At 55.0% G+C, this 19,119-nt stretch overlaps 3 protein-coding genes across 3 annotated transcripts in view; all 3 read left to right on the top strand.

The window, feature by feature from the left end:
* The first annotated feature begins 1,541 nt into the window (after nt 1-1,541).
* Nucleotides 1,542-3,818, top strand: LRG1 (leucine rich alpha-2-glycoprotein 1). The gene is made up of 2 exons (XM_019653354.1): nt 1,542-1,648; nt 2,378-3,818. The coding sequence occupies exons 1-2, from the start codon at nt 1,596-1,598 to the stop codon at nt 3,456-3,458; spliced, it is 1,134 nt and encodes a 377-aa protein (XP_019508899.1). The 5' UTR covers nt 1,542-1,595; the 3' UTR covers nt 3,459-3,818.
* Nucleotides 3,819-4,832: 1,014 nt separating this feature from the next.
* PLIN5 (perilipin 5) lies at nt 4,833-12,208 on the top strand. The gene is made up of 8 exons (XM_019653346.1): nt 4,833-4,935; nt 5,759-5,843; nt 6,592-6,787; nt 7,720-7,802; nt 8,184-8,364; nt 9,258-9,457; nt 10,764-10,871; nt 11,190-12,208. The coding sequence occupies exons 2-8, from the start codon at nt 5,781-5,783 to the stop codon at nt 11,718-11,720; spliced, it is 1,362 nt and encodes a 453-aa protein (XP_019508891.1). The 5' UTR covers nt 4,833-4,935; nt 5,759-5,780; the 3' UTR covers nt 11,721-12,208.
* Nucleotides 12,209-13,639: 1,431 nt separating this feature from the next.
* The window catches only part of PLIN4 (perilipin 4), an 11,765-nt gene continuing 6,285 nt past the window's right edge, over nt 13,640-19,119 (top strand). The window contains exons 1-5 of the mRNA XM_019653325.1: nt 13,640-15,034; nt 15,156-15,223; nt 15,710-15,857; nt 16,701-16,762; nt 18,722-19,115. Coding sequence (XP_019508870.1) covers nt 15,173-15,223; nt 15,710-15,857; nt 16,701-16,762; nt 18,722-19,115 — 655 coding nt within the window. The 5' untranslated portion in view covers nt 13,640-15,034; nt 15,156-15,172. The remainder of the gene's footprint in view (nt 15,035-15,155; nt 15,224-15,709; nt 15,858-16,700; nt 16,763-18,721; nt 19,116-19,119) is intronic.

The following is a 19,119-nucleotide window of genomic DNA, read 5'->3' as shown; positions in this document are numbered from 1 at the left end:
GAGAGAGAGAGAGAGAGAGAGAGAGAGAGAGAGAGAGAGAGAATAATGCTGCAATAAACACGGGGATGCAGATATCTCAAGATAGTGATCTCATTTACTTTGGATAAATACCCAGAAGTGGAATTGTTGGATCACATGGCAGCTCTATTTTTAATTTTAGGGGGGAAACTCCATACTGTTTTCCATAGAGGTTGCACCAATTTGCAATCCCACCAACAGTGCATGAGGGTTCCCTTTTCTCTACATCATCACCAACACTTGTTATTTCTTGTCTTATTGATAATAGCCATTCTAACGGGTGAGGTGGTATCTCGTGGTTTTGATTTGCATTTCCCTGCTTATCGGTGATGTGGAGCATCTTTTCATGTACCTGTTGGCCATTCGTATGTCTTCTTTGGAAAAAAATATTAATATCTATTCAGGTCCTTTGCCCGTTTTTGTGTGTGTCTGTTTTATGTGTCCGTCTCTGCAGGTCTGCCATTCTGTCCTGTGTGTTCTGCTCTGTCTGTGTCTCTGTTAGGTTCTGTATATGTATTTTCACCTGTTTCTGTATCAATAGCTATGTTTATGGATTCATGCGTGTGTCTATCTGTCATTCTTTATCTGTGCCTGTCAGTGTCAGCCTGCATGTTTGTCTCTGAGCCTGTGTGTCCACTAAGACAAAACTCAGTCATCCTCACAGATCAATAGGGACAAAACCCTTCAGATATGGGGCTGGGGAGAAGAAACCATGGCCAGGCATGACGGAAGTCCTGGCTACAGGTGAAGATAACAGCACACCTGAATGTTTAGAACTCAACAAGAATGAAAGCACTGAATAGCCAATCCTATGAGATGCAGCCAAAGCCATTCTCAAAGGGAAATGTATAGCCTTAGAATGCATTTATTAAGAAATGAGAATTATCCAAAACAAATAGCACATCAGCTTCAGATAAAGAAAGAAAGAGTAGACAGAGCCTTGGGAGATTGAGTTCAATGTCACAGATGAGGAAACGGAAGCCAAGAAAGTTAAGCCGCTTGCCCACGGTCACAAAACAAAGCAGTCCTAGCAGAGCTGAGATTCAGAATCAGGTCATTGTTCAAAGACTGTGGAGACTTCTGGCATCACTTGTTTTTGAACTCCATTTTAAAAAAATTACTTCAATAAAAATATATCCAACAAAAAATCTGCCATGAATTCAAAACAAGTGCTTTTTGTCCTCTTCACTGCACTTCCTGGTTGCTCAAATGTGTCACCTCTTGCTCAAAGAGCTGTCCTCATCCCCCAGGACTGGAACCTTGCAACCTTGACCCTTGATATCTGGGATGGGGGAGGGAGGACTCAGCCCCAGAGACTCTTGGGTGCTCATTCCCCAAAAGCAGAACCAGGAAGGAAAACCGGGCAGAAGCCAAGCTAAGAAGGGGTGGGCAGCCCCTCTGTTATCCTCCCTCTGCCAGGAAACAATTTTGTAATCCTGACCCCTCCCTTTCCCCTGCCTGGCTCAGGTTCAGTCCCTATCAGGAACAGGATGCGGGTGGGGACTTTCCTGTGGTTGGTGCCCCTGCCCCCAGTTCAGGCAGGTATAAGTCCACCGCACCAGACCAAGGGAACCTAGATGGAAAAAAGAGAGGTCACCATGTCCTTTTGGAGCCCAGAGCGAAACCAGAGGTAGGTCCCCACCCCGCCATTCCTGGGCAGGCTTGGAAAACAGGCAGTGAAAGAATATTGCGTCTGACCCACTGAAGTCACAGGGCCAGATGTAGTCCTGCAGGTTGGAACAGACCGATACTCAGGCTCTAACTAGGACAGGCTTACTCCCATACACACACTCACCTACAGATGCCCCAGACAGGGAGTGGGAACCCACCCCCCATGTCAGAGGCTTGCTGGAGGGACCGGGAGGAGCAGAAACCCCAGCCCTCCAAGGGTTACAATGCCAACTGTAAACCATCCCAACCCAAGGCCAAGTGACCTCCACCAGACTGGCTTTGGGCACTTTCCATGTTCCATTTTGGAGCTGTGGGTTACATCCGAATGTTTGGAGCAAGATGGAGCTAGACACAGACAATCTAACCTGGTTTGGTCAGAGCTGGACAGGGAGAGGAGGAGCCCAGAGGGGGAAACTGAGAGTTCTGCTTTGGATAGTCAGAGAAAGCTTCATGGAAAAAGGGGCATTGGAGCTGGGGGGTTTTCAGGATGGTTAGGAGTTTGCTGGCTCTACCTTCAAAACATTGAAAGGAGAAGGTGAGTGCAGTAGTCTAGGGGAGCAATGAGGTGGCATGGTCCAGGGCAGTGGAAGTGGAGATGGGAAGAAGTGGGCAGATTCTGCATATATTTTCACTGAGCTGGGTATATTTTCATTGTGGCTCATTAAGCACCTTCTGTCATTGCCTGTAGCCCAGGGGGCGTGGATGCCCATCTTTCTAGAACCTTGTTCCTTCTGCTACTAATTGTGGCCCCCTCGGCCCAGGGGGTCATCCAAAACCCTGAAGCCTGCAAAGTGTTCCAGTCAGACAACGGCAGCTCTGTCAACTGCTACACACCCGCCAAACTCCCCCCATACCTCCCAGCCGACACCATCTACCTTTCAATGGAGTTCCTCAACCTCACCCAGCTGCCACCGGACGCCCTCCAGGGCATTCCTAACCTCCAGGAGCTGCACCTTTCTAGCAACCAGCTGGAGAACCTCTCAGCCAAGTTTCTGTGGCCTGTGCCTCAGCTAAAGGTGATCGATCTAACTCGCAATGCTCTGACTCAGCTGCCCCCTGGCCTCTTCCAGGTCTCTGCTGCCCTCCATACCCTGGTGCTGAAGGAAAACCAGCTGGAAGTCCTGGAGACCTCATGGCTGCACGGCCTGAAAGCCTTGGTGCATCTAGACCTGTCTGGGAACCGCCTCCAGACCCTGCCCCCTGCGCTGTTGGCCAACTTCACTGACCTGCGCATCCTTGACTTTGGCAATAACCAGCTGGAGACCTTGCCCTCTGACCTTCTGAGGGGTCCCCTGAAGTTGGAACGGCTGCACCTGGAAGGCAACAGATTGCAGGCACTCGAAGAGGGCCTACTGGCACCCCAGCCAAGCCTGCACTACCTTTTCCTGAACGACAACCAGCTGGCCACGGTGGCAGCCGGCGCCTTCCGAGGTCTGAAGCAGCTGGACATGCTGGATCTCTCCAACAACTTACTGACCAGCGTGCCCAAGGGGCTCTGGACATACCTGGGGTGGCCTGGGGCAGCCCAGGCCATGAAGGATGGCTTTGACATCTCTGGTAACCCCTGGACCTGCAACCAGGACCTGGATGACCTCTATCAGTGGCTTGTGGCCAATAAAGACAAGATGTTCTCAGGGAATGACACACGCTGCGCTGAGCCTAAAGCCATGAAGGGCCAGATGCTCCTGGCTTTGGCCATGTCCCATCTGGAGTCTAAGGCTGGGGAGGAGATAGGGGTGATGGCTTCGAAGAGCACTGCACCCTACTAGGCAATTCATCCCCCCTTTTAAGAGTGAGGCAGGCTTTCCAAGATTACCAGACCCATTTTGCCCATGCTTCCCAAAATACCCTTTAGGTTCTCTGGCCTTCTTGCCATTGTTCAAGCTGTACCCTCTTCCAGGAATGCCTTCCCCATTTCCCAGGTCTCTTGGTCTTCCAGCTCCCTTAGCTCGCTCACCCTCCCTCTGGCCAGGCCCTGGCCACACAGCAGCTGTCTCTATCTGATTCTGCCTCCCCCAGTTTGGGGGACTCCCTGAGTGCAAGGCCTGTGGCTGAGTTGCCTCTTACTCATCACTCAGTTAGGGGTCAGGCCCAAGGGGTTTAATAAATAATTGGCAAACATAATTGGACAAGTTGGAATTCTTTGTGTTCTTGCATCTCCCAAGTTGACTTCCTAGGTCTCCAGGATGGAGGAGGAGGAGAGAAGAGGCGTGCCCCGGGGCCTGGGTTTCTGGCTGTGAAATCCCAGATGATAGCAGTTGGGATCTAATGGCCTGTGGCGTCTCCTCCCTCACCCCGTCCTGAGGTTTAACTGGAAATAAAACCCTGACTATTGCCCAGGGTGTCATTTTACTGGTGGATTCCTGCCAGAGCTTGTGTCCTGGGGAAAGTTTAAATTAAACCAGATTGCTTCAGGTCTCCAATTTGTCATGCTGGCCCATGATAACCCAGGGGGCAGTCACCCAGGGCAAGCGTGAGCAGGCTGGACGGGTTGAACAGATGGGCAGAGGCCCAGAGGGCTCTGTTCTCACAACGCAGAACCTGAGGCCACTTGTTGACACAATGCTGGGCATGGTAGGGGACAGGATCAGATTAGAGGGACCCTAGGGTGTTTGAGCCATACTTGTCTTTTTTTCAGGCCCCTGGAAGGAGTGTCATGCCCAGGTTGGTAGTCATTACAGGCGTGATGATGAAACCCAGGGGTCTGGAGTATGGCAGAGCTGAGTTCGAATGAAATCCCTCAATCGCTGTCGGACCCAGGCATTCTGAGCCTCAATTTGCTCATCTGTAGAACAGGGAATCCAAGAGAATGAATGGTCCGGCATGGCTTCTAGTTTAGCTAAGTTGCAGATATAAAAAAACAGAAAGATCTTGAGGACTTGCCCAAGGTCAATTGGCAGGGAGGTGGGGGCTGTGATCCCCTTCCACTGTCCCCACCGCAACAGCAGCGAGGGTGACAGGTGGCCGGACTTGGCCAACAAAAAGTAACTCAATCCTTGGGCATCCAGCGTCCACAAATTGCTATGGCAATCGCAGAATGCTTCGGGAGCCCCAGGGAAGTGCGAGGGGGGCCTGGAACCCCGCCCCTGGGGCACGCCCCCGCACAGCCTCTCCCCATTGGTATGTCTCCGGAGGCTCCGCCTCCCGAGCCGCTATAAGGCAGGCGGGGCCGACAGTAAGCGAAGACTGGAGCCAGAATCTGGGGTCCGCGGCGGCACCTGGGGTGCTGAGGTTGCGCGCGCCCAGGTGAGTGCCACGCGGGCGGAGTTCAGGAGCACCCCGCAGGCCCGGGGGCTCCGGATCGGGTGGGCGGGTGGTCAGGCGAGGGTCCAGCGGCGTGGGGAGGAGAGAGGGGTGACAGGCTGGAGCAGGTGGCTGAAACCCTTGGCCCAGTTGGCTGAAGCTCAGGACCCAGTTGGGCGGGGACCATGGCTCTGAAGGCAAGGGGTGGAGCCGTTCACTCCGTCCCCACGGACGGAGTGAACGGCTGGCGGGGAGTTTGAGGTCGAACTCCCAGCTCTGAGTCGGCTTAAGCTGAGTGACCTTGGGCCCAGCATGGACCTGCTGTATGCCTCAGTTTCCCTGTCAAAAGGACTGTGGGTTTATTGGGATTCCATAGTTACCACCTGCATACCTGCAGGGGGCTGCTTGTGCTATTCTGTCAGGGACAGGGGCAGGGGCAGCAGGGATCTCCCCTACTTTGCAGAAGAGGAAAGAGCCCAGAGAGGTGAAGGCACTTGCCCAAAGTCACACAGCAGATAATGGCAGGATTCAAACCCAGGTCTTTCTTCCAAGCCCATGCTTTGAATCATTGTAGCGCCCCTACCTTGCCAGAGGCTCTCCAATGTGCACCTACTGTGTGCAGAGCTGTGCATACACTGTCTGTGCCCCTCATGACCCTGAGGTAGGTATTATCATTACCCAATTTTTAGGACAAGGAAACTGAGGGCCTAAGAAGGAACAAGACTTGCCAGAGTCACAGAGCCCAGCCAGATAGAACACAAGGCCTGGGTGGGAGCTGGGAGGGCTGACATGAAGGTACCTCCCCTCACTCTGTCCTGCCCTTCAGGGTGACCCTATTCGCAGGAGGCATGTCAGAACATGATGAGGTGGCTCAGGCCCCCAGACCCAGCTTGTGGGAGCAGGACCAGCAGGTGAGGGGCTGTGCCTCCTATGGAACAGGGCATGGGGAAGGGTGGGAGATGGTACCTCCCGGGACAGCTGCAGGCCGGGTACCCCCTCCCACCTCTATCTTTGCTGTGAGCCCCTCACTCTGAGGACCTTTTGGACCATGAAGGGGGTTGGCATCTCTGCGCTTCCTACCCGTTTACCAGAGGGTCACAGTGTGAGGCCTGAGGAGGAGAGTGTCTCTCCAAGCACATCCAGCCAGTCTCCCTGGCCCCTATCCAACTCTCTCTCTCCCACCTCTGGGTCTCCACCCATATCTCTGTTTCTTTGTCCATCATCACGGTACTCTTAACAACAATACTAATAGCAGCAATCACAGCATCTACTATGTATGCATCAGTCACTTTTCCAAGCGCTTCACATTCATTGGCTTCCAGAATTCCCATTACATCCCTAGAAACCCATTTTACAGATGGGGATACCGAGGCACCAAGCAGTTCACTCATTTGCCCAAGCTCACACAGCTTGGAGTTGGCTGAACCAGAACTGAATGCAGGCAGTTTTGTCCCAGAGGCTGTGCCCTTGTTTACCAGATTCTTTCAGAACTTGTCACACTGCGTGTAAGCCTGTGAGCACCTTCACGTGGGTTTCCACTGCCTGCACACAGCCAGATGCTCAATATACATTCTGGCCCATAGAGAGGAAGTGGGCTAAGGTGTGGCTGAGTCTCCCAAGTCCCCTGGGGGTTCCTCTGATACCACCCCTTTCCCGCAGAACGTGGTGCAGCGTGTGGTGGCCCTGCCCCTGGTCAGGACCACGTGTACTGCCGTCTCGGATGCTTACAGTGCAGCCAAGGATAAGCATCCGCTGCTGGGCTCTGCCTGCCGCCTGGCTGAGCACTGTGTGTGCAGCATAACCACCAGTGCCCTGGACCACGCCCAGCCATTGCTCAGCCACCTGCAGCCTCAGCGTGAGTCCCCCTGGCCCGAGGGTCCGGTGGTTGCTCCACGGTTCCACTCGCTCATGTTCCATCTGCATGGCATTCCCTGGGGTGGGCCGCCTGACCTGGGTGTCCCTCCTCAGTCTTACCTGTCTTGTGTGCCTTTAGTCTGTCCGCCTTGCCTGTCTCCACCCCAACCACCTGTGTCCTCCTCGCTCAGTTATTTTGCCTGTCCCACCTCCCTCTACCTGTTGGCTTACTATGTTTGATTGCCTGGCCATTTGCCCTTAGTTTACTTGTGGCCCCCTCCTTCTGTCCCTATTCCATCTGTCTCAATGTCCCCCTCCCTTGATGGCTGGCCTGTTGTGCCTTGGGTCCCCTTTGCCTGTCCAGCCTCCCTGCCCCGTCTGCCCTTCTGTCCCTGCTTCCAGTTATCCTGAAGACCCCATCTTCCCAGACAAGATCAGGAGGCATCAGATGGGGGAGGGGAGGCAGAAAGATTCTTGGCCTCACTTCTGACTGAGGAAGGGGACCACCTGAGGGTCCCAGCCCAGGGCCTCCCTGCCTCCTTCTCAGCCAGCTTGTATGACCTTGAGCCTGCTTGCTGGGGCTGAGCCGGGCATGAGTGTAGAGTCACCTTGGTGCTGGCAGGAGCCAATTGCAAGGCAGAGGCAGAGAGGGCAGAGAAGGCTGGGCCCAGCCTGGTGGCTCACCCACACCCTCAGGGTCCCTGGCCCCTCCCCAGGGGGCCAACCAGGTTCCCCCTGCCATAGACGTCTTCCTTGATCTCATCTCTCCCTATCTCTGTTTCTCCCCCTCTCTCTTTTTTCCTCTGTCTCTCCCTCCAGCCCAGCACTCCCTCCCTCTATGTCTCTCTCTGTGTCCTTATCTTCCTAGTCAGTCCCCTAATTATCTTCCGTCTCTTTCCCTCTCTCTATCCCTCTCTCCCTCTCTCTCCCCAGTGGCCACAGTGAATGGTCTTGCCTGCAGGGGTCTGGACAAGCTGGAAGAAAAGCTGCCCTTTCTCCAGAAACCCTCGGAGATGGTACTGGCACCACCAGAGGGTGGGGCTCTGCACGGGGGTGGCGGTGGGAAGGAGGAGGCCTGCTTCCTCCAGACCCAGCCTGAATGCCTCTGCCAGCTAGACTCGGGGACTGAATCAGGCTTTGGTTAACTTAAAAAACACCAGCCGGATTAAAATAATTGGCACCCACATTATGGAGCACTTAATATGTGCCAGTAGGTGCTGGTGACCCCTTCAGCCACCCTGTGAACAATTTTCACGTCCCCCAATTTATAGAGGGGAAATTGAGGCCCAGAGCCGGGAAAGGGACCAGAGATCCTTGACTCCCAGCTTCAGGGAGCTGAGGGGCCACAGAAGGGAGTCGGAGACCAACAGCACCTGGATCGGGGCTTCTCCCACCAGGTGGTGACCTCAGCCAAAGGCGCAGTGGCCAGCAGTATGACAGGTGTGGCGGGCCTGGCACGGCAGGGCCGGCGCTGGAGCGTGGAGCTGACGCGCTCCATGAGCCGCGCTGTGGATGTTGTGCTGGGCAAGTCAGAGGAGCTGGTGGACCACTTCCTGCCCATGACCGAGGAGGAGCTCGGTGAGGCTGGTGCCCTCCCTTCCCCATCCCTATCCCTGAATCCTCCTGCCCAGTCCCCATCCCTGGAGGTTACAGATCAGAGAGGCTTGGGACTTGCTCAAGGCCACAGAGCAGATCAGCAAGAGACGTGGAGCTGGGGCCCAGCCCTGACCTCCCACTCTGCTTCCACAGCCCCCCAACTTGCATCCTACTAGAAATCAGACCTCCCAGGCCCCAAGAATGTAAACGGCTTCTAGACTTGAGGGCCGTGGTCTCAAACTGGTGGCCCTCCAAATTGTATTATCTGGCCTGCACAGTGCCTTTCAAATGTTTTAACTCATCATATGCATTTAACAATCAGATTTTGCCCCAACACATCCCGATTTCTGGATTGCCTTGAAAAACTAGACACCTGGGTTGAAGAGCACCTGCCCCTTTATATGGTTCCCTTAAACCCCACCTTTTTGCAACATTCTAATCTTGTCTGCAAGCCCCGAAGACAATCTGACTTCTCAGCCCCTGCTTTATGGCACTAGAAGAACATGTTGGCATGCAGAAAGGTTATGAAGCATCTACTGTGTGCCAGGCACCTGCGATATATTCTTTAAGGGGCAGCTTAGAAAGTGGTTAAGAACAGTCTAGAGCCAGAGTGCCTGGGTTCAAATCCCAAGTTTACCTCTTGCATCTGTGGGACCTCACGTCTCTGCCTCAGTTTTTTCCCCATCTGTGAAATGGCTAGTAATAGTACCTACATCATAGGGTTTAGGGAAGATGGAATGAGTCAATATTGGTAAAGGGAAGCTATATATTTGGGAGCCCATGGGCTTGTCCACTCAGCAGGAGGGTGAGCAGACACGGAGGTGGTAGCCACACTGACCCCCACCCCACCCCCACTCCTGCATCCCATCCTCTAGCGGCACTGGCGGCTGAGGCTGAGGGCCCAGAGGTGGGCTCTGTGGAAGAGCAGAGGAGACATCAGGGCTACTTCGTGCGCCTGGGCTCCCTGTCAGCACGGCTCCGTCACCTGGCATATGAGCATTCTCTAGGGAAACTGAGGCAGAAGAAGCACCATGCCCAGGACATGCTGGCCCAGCTGCAGGAGACTCTGGAGCTGGTGAGAGCCCCCTGCCAGCCCCTGCCCTTTGAGGCTGGCTAGTAAGCATGGACTGTGTGCCAGCTGAGTACCTGGTTCCCTGCTAGTCTGAAGGGGGAGGCAGAACTGAGCTCAGCTGCTTCCAGCCATGTGTGTTCAGGACTGGGGAAGAAGGGGGATCTGGGGCTGGGGGAACTCAGGGGGTGCCAAGGCTCAGCCTGGGGAGCAAGGAAGGGGTTTCATGGAGGAGGCGAAGTAGGAGCTAGAATTTATAGGAAGTTAAGGTAGGTCAGGAGCAGGAGGTCAGCACCTCTTTCCTTGCTCTCCTGTCACCAATCCCAATCCTCTTCATCCTTTAGGTTCCGGCTCACACCTGGCTTCTTCCCCCTTTGTCCATCCTTCCTTGCTTCAAAGGAACTTGACAGCTCATGCTTACTGGGCTTGAAGCCCCAGCCTGCTTATCTTGCATCCTCTCTCCCCATCTCAACTGCAGCAGATCCGCCTCTGCTCCCTCCCACATCCGACCCATCTGCCATACTGTCTGCTCTGCCCTGTCTATCCTGAATCCACCCACACCTCCTCTCCTCTTTCTCCACCTGGGTCCAGCCCCCATGATTGCTCACCTGGTCCCCCACCTCCCATCCTGGATCCCAGTCTGTCCTCCCCGCAGTGGCCACCAGAGGTCGCCTGTGAGCACTTGAGTCCTTTATCACTAAGCATAATATCAAGTTTCATCCATTGTTGTAGTGTGTCAGAATTTCCTTCCTTTTTATGGCTCAATAACATTCCATTGTATGGATGGGTTGCAATGTGTTTGTATGCATCTTCTAATACCTGCCCTGTTCTGGGTACCAAAGGCACAGTGGCCCCGTCAGAACACTCACAGTCCACTAGGGGGATCAGGGTCATGATGGGGAACACAGCAGGTGCTGTAGGACCCAGGTGAGGGATCCACCCAGCCAGGAGGGGAGGATGGAAGGCTTCCTGGAGGGGGTGATATCTACATTGAAATTTGAACTGCAATGAACCAGGCTGGGAGGTGGGGTGGAGGGAAGAGTGTACCTGGCGGATGGACGAGCACAAGCAAAGGCCTGACAGTGAACCTGAGCATCAAGGGAACTACAGGTTGCAGGGTTTGGCTGAGGGCAGAGGAGACAACGGGCAGGCTAGCCAGGCTGGATCAGCAGCTGAGGAGTGTTGCACACAGAAGTTGATCCCTAAATACTTATTGAGGCCAGACCTAGGCTACAATTGGCTAGACTAGGTCCTGGCTCCCCCAACACTCCAAATCCTCCAGTTCTGACTACCACTGGTCCCATCCCCGCAGATTGACCTCGTGCAGTGTGGGGCAACCCCCACTACCCCAGCCCGCCCCGGGAAGGTACACGAGCTGTGGGGAATGTACCCCCTGGAGAATGGTCGCCGCAGCAGCCAGGTAGGATGTCAGGGAGAGGGCAGGAGGTCGGGGGGAATGGTTCTGGATTCACTCAGGGTTCCCAGGGGCCAGGCTCAAGCTGTCTCTAACCAACTGCTGAGGTCAGCTAGTTGGAGTGTCCATGGGGGAAACAGAGACAGAGCAAGTCTCACTGTGGATCCTTTAGGGAAGCTGAGGCAAGACTCAGTCTTGTTGTGTGTCCATGGGGGAAACTGAGGCAGGGCAACAGTCCCATTGTATGTCTATGGGAAAATAAGTCAGGGCAGTGATCCTGGCATGGGTCCATCCGGGACACTGAGGCCCCTTCCCTTCCCACAGGCAGAGCTGGAGACGCTGGTGCTGTCCCGCAGTCTGATGCAGGAGCTACAGGGCTCGGTGGATGCACTGGAGACCAGCGTGCGGGGCCTGCCCGCTGGTGCCCAGGAGAAGGTGGCCGAGGTCCGGCGCAGCGTGGATGCCCTGCAGGCCAGCTTCGCCAATGCGCGCTGTTTCAGGGATGTGCCGGCAGCGGCGCTGGCCGAGGGCCGGGGCAGCATGGCCCGGGCCCATGCTTGTGTGGACGAGCTGCTGGAGCTGGTGGTGCAGGCCATGCCGCTGCCCTGGCTTGTGGGGCCCTTTGCACCCATCCTCCTGGAGCGGTCCGAACCCCCGCCTGACCTGGAGGACCTGGTGGATGAAGTCGTTGGGGGCCCCGACCCCCGCTGGGCGCACCTGGACTGGCCAGCTCAGCAGAGAGCCTGGGAGGCCCAGCACCGGAATGGGATGGGCTTCCCAGAGAACATTCCCGAGGAGGAGCCAGAGCCCCCCAGCCGTCCCAAACACACCCTGATGCCAGAGCTGGACTTCTGACCATACAGGACCTCAGGGCCGCGGCCCACACCCTGAGGTCCCTTCTGCCCCCTAGTGGCCACACAGAAACACTAACAGCCAATGCCTTGACCTTGGCCCAGAAACGGAGTTGGGGTTTAGGGGCCTAGTTCAAAATCTAGACCAGCTTTACTGATATCACCCTCCCCAATCTTTCCCTTGCACATTTGGGGACACAAACCTAACTCAGGTCCAACTAGTCGGAGCTGGGTTCACCTGTCTGCGGTCACCTGTTGCCCCACCCCAAGAAGCTGATCAAAACTCCTCGAAGAAACACATTTTGCCCAATGGTTTCCATTTGGGGCTTTGAAAAGTGAGCACCGCTTTGTCCCCCAACTTAGACACCCTGAAAGGTCCTCAAAGACGTTGGGCTGCACCAGCTGGGCCTGCCAGGCCCACTTGCTTTGCCGTTTGGGGTTTGCTGTCCAGAATAAAGGTGCTTCGTGTTGTCCCAAGGCCCATGGCCTCTATTCTGGCTGGGGTGAGTCTCAGTTGCACGGTGCTGGGGGCCTCAGAGGTATGTGACTGCATGGCATAAACCAGGGTTCGAGATTTGAAAGAAGTGATGCCCCTGACGAGCTTGCCATCCTGTCTGTAGTTCCACCATTAGTGCCCAACCCACCTGGGATAAGCATTGCCCCTTCAGATGTAGTTTCCTATAGTGGAAGTTCACACATTAGTATAAATGGGTTTGTTGGAAACTGTAGGGAGCAGGATCACGAGGGCGAAGAAGTCAGATGGGTCTGCCCCTCTTATGCCCACCTCCCTGGACCCGCAGGAGCTGACCTTGCTGTGGCTTCTCCACTGGTCAGGATGGAGGAGACAGAAGCAGGGCAACGGCCAAGGGCCATCCCATGGGGGCCCTCCCATCCTCTGACATTCTTGGCCGCCCCTCAGACTCCCTGGTGGCCAGGAGGGTGTTGGGAAACCACAGTCTGATGTGGTGAGGTCAGGGTGACCCCTGGTTTCCCTGGGACCCGGCCCAGGGGCAACTCTGGGAGGCCGAAACACTTCCCCCCGGCCAGGTTCAGGGACCTCCCTGGCTCCCTGACGCCCTGGGTTTCAGTCTCAGCCTTGCCTACAAGTGGGTATGCAAGGGACTTCCCCTCTCCAAACCCGTTTTCTCCTCTGCAAAGTGGGTATGAAAGTTGTAAGGCAGTTGTGCCAATCCTAGTAAACTCCTCACCCACAGAAGCTATTATTCACTCATTAATTTGTTCATTCAACAAATATTTATAGAGCACCTGCTGTGTGCCGGGCAGTTCTCTGCCTTGGGGACATGGCAGTGGGCAAAACATAAAAATCCTGCCGTTTGAAACTAATTCTAAAAAATGTGTATTTCATAATAAAAAATAATTTAATAAAAATATATATATATAGCTAAAAAAAAAAGAATCCTGCCGTCTACGACCGGACAATACAGTAGGAGACAGGCAATAAACAAGAAAAATAAATAGCTTTTCTTAGTGTTAGTAGAATGATGAGAAAAATAAAAGGGAGGGATGATGGGGAGTAGGTGTGTGTGTGTGTGTGGGGGGATACGAGGAGGGATGTATATTTTTAAATAGGCAAGGGAGTCCAGGAGGGCCTCTCGGAGGAAGTGACATGAGAAAAGATTGAAGAGCATTGCAGGCAGGGGGCACAGCATGTGCAAAGATCCTGGGGTAGAAATGTGCCTGGCATGTTGGAGGAACAGCAAGCAGGCCCATGTGGCTGGAGCAGAGTGAGTTATGGGGAGAGAGGGAGGAGGTGAGGGCAGGGAGGGGTTGGGGGAGGTTGTACAGGGCCCCATGGGCCATGGGGGAGACTTGGGCCTTTACCCCAGGGGAGATGGGTACCCTAGAGGGCTGTAGGCAGAGGGGGGATGAGACCTGATTCACTGTTTCAGATCATTTTTATTATTTTTGCTTGATTCCCCGCCCCCTCACTGGATTGTGGCAGCTCTGCAGGGAGAGGAGGGGCACACCCAGGGTCCACCCTCCCACTGCCACTTTTAGGAAGTGTTGGCTGGAGAACAGAGTTAGGGGCCCCCCTTAGTTTTTCCCCATCTGTTTGGCAAACACAGTGACAGCTCCAAGGAGATGACCCAGGGGTCATCAGGCCCAGCGGCTAGAATGTCCCTTCTTCCAGCTCAGAGCCCAGAGCCACCAGCTGGGTCTTTCTCCATCCCCTACCAGCATGACACTGTGATCCCTGCTTCAGCGGCAGGTAAAAGGAAAACAGCCCAGAGAGGCTGGGGCAGTCACTCCTTTGCTCATCTGCAGACCCAGCCACATAGCCCACTCTGCACACAGGCTCTCGGTCTCAGTTCGAATTCACTTCCTGGCTCTGTGGCATCAGGCATGGGATGCCTCCGCCAGGAAGCCACCATGGGTGGCCTGAGCCCACTGGGCCTGGCTCTCCCTCCTAGGGTGCCCCCAGTTCTGTTGGTGCTTTGTCTTGGTCTGCATTTTGGCCCTTTCTCAAAGACAGTCCCTTCTGGAGAGTGACTTGTCCCCTCCCTGCTCAGGACAGACCCTGCTCCTCTCTGACTGGACAATTGCTAAGCTAACACCTGTTGAGCACCTGCTGGGTATTAGGCACTGGGGTAAACAGGTCATATGTGTTACCTCATTTCACACTCACAACTACCCTATGAGTTGGCCCACTTAGCCAAACATTTATTAAGTGCTGACTGTGTGCCAGGTACTGTTCTATTGCTGGGGACACAAAGAAGGAGGTAACTGTGTGGGTGTCTGAGGAAGAGTGCTATAGGTAGAGGGCATAGCTCATGCGAAGGCCCTGAGGCAGGACCATGACTGGAGATTTGGAGGAACAGCAAGAAGGCCCCTGTGGCTGGAGTGATCAAGGGGGCGAGGGCCAGAGGAGTTGAGGCAGAGGGGAAGCAGAATATTGTGGGTCATGGTGAGGAGTCTGGAGGGGAAACTGAGGCCAAGGCATCCCAGTAGAGCAGAGATTTGAACCATGCCCATCTCATGGATGGATAGAGGCCAAGAAGGCATATAGGCCATGTCTCAGAGCACAGGATGGCCCATGAATTACTCAGCCTGGTGGGGGCAGGTGCCGTGGGCAGAGCGGCCTAGCTGAGAGCAGGGGAAAGGTGCTGGGCCTCAGGCCCACGCTCTGCCGGGTAGGCAGACACGTGACATCCCAGCGCCCTCCCCCGGCCCGCTGGCCAGCTGCCTCTACTGGCCAGGCCCACAACCGCCCCTGACCCTATAAGGCCCGGGAGCTGAAAGCTGAGCCGGCTGCCAGCTGCGGCACCAGTCACTCCAAAGGACCCTCACGCAATCTAGGTGAGCAATGCCAGGGTGAGGCTGGGTCTCCAGGTGTGTGTCTGGGGTCTGCTGAGGGTTATGGGTGTGGGGCAGGAGGCCTAAGAGCTCCCACGCACGCACCCTTTCTGCCCCCTTCCAGCTGCTTAGAGTATTGCCATGTCTGCTCAAGAGGAAGGAGGCCAGGCGCCCTCCAAACCCAAGGGCAAGGTGAGAAGAGGCCCGGGAGGGGAGATCCCTGCCAAGGCCTGGAGACCCCCCCCCAGAACCTTGTGAAGGTGACCTCCACAGTCCTGGGGTCTGGAGGGGGTTTCTGGGTGGGGTGGGAGGGTTCTGAGAGCCATAGTGCCAACTCTTCCCTATTGTCCCAAGCTGGGGGGTGGGGATTGGCTCGCACCAATCTCAGCTCCTTCCCTGCTATGTGACTTTGGGCCAGCCTCAGCCCCTCTCTGAGCCTCGGTTTCCCCATCTGTGAAATGGGGGCCGTGAAAGGTCTTGGAGATCCAGAGGATGTTTTTCCTCTGTCCATGAGGGGCTGGCTGCATCTGCCCATTGTCCAGGTAAGGAAACTGAGGCATGAACTCAAGGTCACCCAGGAGCAAGGGCCTGAGATGTGCAAGCCCAGGGCTGTCTGATGCTTTCCCAGTTCACCCCACTGTGGTCTGACCCTGCTCATGCTGCCCCCTCCTCACCTAGACCCTGGGCAGCTTCTTGGGGTCACTGCCTGGCTTCAGTTCTGCCCGGAACCTGATGGCCAATGCCCACAGCTCAATGAGAGAGGCCCAGCCCGTCACCGATCCGACAAGTGCTCCCACCCTGCAGGCCGCTCAGCCCCAGGCTCAGGGTGAGTATACAGTACCAGAGGGTGGTGGAGGGGGACCCCAACAATAAGAAATACCATAGCATGGACTTCTGGCCACTTTGGGGCCATCTCTATGCCTGTATCATCTCAATAGACACAAGGCTGGCAAAGTTTATTTAGTGCCAGATGGGGAAACTGAAGCATAAATATGGTAGGTGAGTGGCATAGCTAGCAAGAGTGGGGATGTGAACATAGCCTGTCTCCCTGCAGTGTTCCCCACGCTTTCCACCCCACTCCCACCTCCTATCATCCTGTTTCCAATACCCGTGGAACCAGGGGCTGGGTGTTCTGCAGGCCTGAGCTCACTGGGAATGGCAACCCTGGTTCCCAGAGGCTTCCCTGGGGCGATGCAGCCTGGGGGGTCTCCCCACCTTCAGCTGCTCAGGCGGGGTGCTAGGGGCATGCAGAAGGGCTGATGCAGGGGGCCCAGGGTTGGGTGGTTGTCTGAGGTGGGTCCCACTGTGGGCCCAGAACCCCAGGAAGCTGACTTCTGCTCCACATACCCAGGTCTGACAGGCAGTAGCTGGCAGGGGCGGGGCAGGGCCCTGACTCTTCTCCCTGTGGCCTCCCGTGGGTGGGTGTCCAGGACCCAGGCAGAAAAAAAACCAGGGAGCCCTTACTCCAGGGGACTGAGGCCCTGGAGGACCAGAGGGAGTCAGGCCCATGGCTGTAGATGTCACCTCCTGCTGTCCCTGGCAGGGTAGCTGGGACATTCCTGACCTTTCAGGCGGTGCCCATGGGTTGTGCAATGGGCACCAGGGTAGCTGATGCCAGCCCGCTTCCCTCGTCCTCCCTGGGGTGCCTGATTGGCTCCTGTCCCCACAGCAGCCACTGACCCAGAGCAGACGGCCAGAGGGGTGGAGAAGTTGCCGCTGTCTTCAGACAAGGTGAGAGGGGCTGTCAGAGCTTGGTCTGATGGCCTCCGCCTCCCTCGGGGGTGTTTTAGGGCCTCCTCCCGGGATGTTTTGGTTCCTGCCCAAGGAGAGGGCAGATGCCAATGCATCCTGCTGTGGGGATTCCAGGCGGATCCTTCTCCTCTGAGCCTCCATTTCCACATCTGTGAAGTGGGTGCAGTACTGCCTCACTGGCCGGCACAGTCAGGCTCCAGTCTACAGTCCCTCACTCTGTGTCTAGCACAATGTAACCCAAACAATGGCAACTCACTCACCATGTGTCAGGCTCTGTGTGACGTGCTTTTCATGTGCTGCTTAATAGTTAATCCTCTCAACCACCCTGTGAGGAAGGTAGCAAATAGTACCCAACACCATAGCTGAGGCACAGAGAAGCTGAGCCACCTGCCAAAGATCACACAGCAAAATCCATGGGCAGAGGCTGCATCCACCCTTGGTCCTGGATAAATGGGGAGCACCCGTGTTATCCTGTCCCCAAGGCCAGGCCAAACAGAGAAGCTGATGTAAGCCAGCTGAGGCCACAGCACGTGGAACTCCTGATAAGAACTCCTCCACCCAGCACACGCCCCCACTCTGATCTTCCTAGTCTCCCTCTGGTCTCAGCTCAGCCAGATCTAAGCATCTCAAAAGGGTGAAGAACTGCTGGGTTCCCCCTCAGCAGGCCCTCTGACCCAAATTAAAACCCTTACTCCCTCCCCATTTATGCACTCCTCTGCTCTTCTTCACTCATGCTAATTGAGCACCTACTACCTGCAAAGAGCTTCGGGCACCTTGATTCATCTCTTCCACAATCCTTGAAGGAGGTGCTGTTTTATTATTATTTTTATTTTTTTATTTTATTTTTTTTAGCTGAGCCATCCTGCCACGTGTTGGCAGCTCAGCTCAGGCCGGACTCGAACCACTGTTGCTCAGAGCTCAAACCCTTGAGCGAGCTCTTAACCAACTGAGCCACTCGGCCGGCCCAAGGAGGTGCTGTTTTAACCACCATTTTTTAGAAATAGTCTGAGAGGGGATGTGGCTTGCCTGAGGTCACACAGCGAGTGCGGTAAAGAACTGGGATTTGAACCTGGTCTCTGTAGGCAGAGCCCAAGGTGCTCACTTGATTCAATGCTAGGCAGGAGGCAGGTAGTGAGAATAAAATTTCATGGCTTCTCAACCTCAGTACTGTGGCCATTTGGGGCCGGATTATTCCTGGTTGTGGGGCTGTACGGGGCACGGTAGGGTGTTGCACAGTATCCCAGACCCCACCCACTCAGCGCAAGCAGCACCCTCACCCCCAAGTCGTGACATCACAGATGCCCCCAGACATCACCCAGTGTCCTCTGGGGGGCAGCACTGCCCTGGGTGAGAATCACTGAATTTAAAATAGTACACTCATGGCTGAACCTGAGTGGTGGCAACCCTGAGGCCATCATAACCCTTTGGTAGTTTGGTTGAGCTAGAGACAACTGCCCTCGGATAGGTCAAAAACGATTAAAATTATCGACAATGTTCTATGGCTCGAATCCAATACTTGTCCTTGCAATTTTTTGATTGTTACTTTTCTAAATATTCGTTCATTTTAATAAGCAATCTGATCTCTCCACTGTTAAAAGGGAAACCAGGCTCAAATTCTGCCATAAATGAAAAACACGTAATTCAATAGCTTGCTGAGCCCAAAGACAAGGCACCTTCTCAAGGGTTCCAGAGGTGTTAGGGACCCACTGTCGCAATAGGGAAGATCTATTGTATCGAGGGAATAATTTGATACCATGATGAGCTTGTTAAGGTCAAGTGTGGAAGGCCATGGGAACATCAGGGGTGGGAGGTGAAGAGGCGAGGCCTTTGGGTGACAGGTCCCTCTCCCCAGGCACAACAGGAATAGGGTTGGCAGAAGTCCGGGGTGTGAGATGCCTTCCTCCTCTGCTCTTGCCTACGTGTGTCTTTTCTCATCAGATGATCTCCGGGGCAAAGGACCTGGTGTCCTCCACGATGACCAAGACCAAAGATGCTATCTCCTCTGGGGTGGCCAACGTGATGGACTCAGCCAAAGGCATGGTCCAGGGTGGTCTTGGCATTACCCAATCTGCGCTCACGGGAAACAAGAAGGCTGTGGCCAGTGGGGTCACGGGGGCAGTGGGCATTGCCAAAGGGGCCGTTCAGACTGGTGTGGACACCAATAAGGGTGTGCTGACTGGCACCAAAGACACTGTCTACACTGGAGTGACCGAAGCTGTGAGCATGGCCACAGGAGCTGTCCAGGGGGGACTGGACACCTCAAAAGCTGTACTCACAGGCAGCAAAGACACCGTGACCACCGGACTCACCGGGGCATTGGGTGTAGCCAAGGGTGC

This window comes from Hipposideros armiger, unplaced genomic scaffold (genome assembly GCF_001890085.2).
Source record: "Hipposideros armiger isolate ML-2016 unplaced genomic scaffold, ASM189008v1 scaffold_202, whole genome shotgun sequence".
NCBI classification, from domain to species: Eukaryota; Metazoa; Chordata; class Mammalia; order Chiroptera; family Hipposideridae; genus Hipposideros; species Hipposideros armiger.
The sequence above is the reverse complement of the archived record's forward strand: the minus strand, read 5'-3'. Positions and strand labels throughout refer to the sequence as shown.

Bases quoted from the DNA above. Each gene is read 5' to 3' on its own strand.
- LRG1 (XM_019653354.1), top strand. From the start codon at position 1,596: ATGGAAAAAAGAGAGGTCACCATGTCCTTTTGGAGCCCAGAGCGAAAC. The intron at 1,649-2,377 runs GTAGGTCCCCAC...CATTGCCTGTAG, and splicing joins AGCCCAGAGCGAAACCAGAG to CCCAGGGGGCGTGGATGCCC.
- PLIN5 (XM_019653346.1), top strand. From the start codon at position 5,781: ATGTCAGAACATGATGAGGTGGCTCAGGCCCCCAGACCCAGCTTGTGG. The intron at 5,844-6,591 runs GTGAGGGGCTGT...CCTTTCCCGCAG, and splicing joins TGTGGGAGCAGGACCAGCAG to AACGTGGTGCAGCGTGTGGT. The intron at 10,872-11,189 runs GTAGGATGTCAG...CCCTTCCCACAG, and splicing joins ATGGTCGCCGCAGCAGCCAG to GCAGAGCTGGAGACGCTGGT.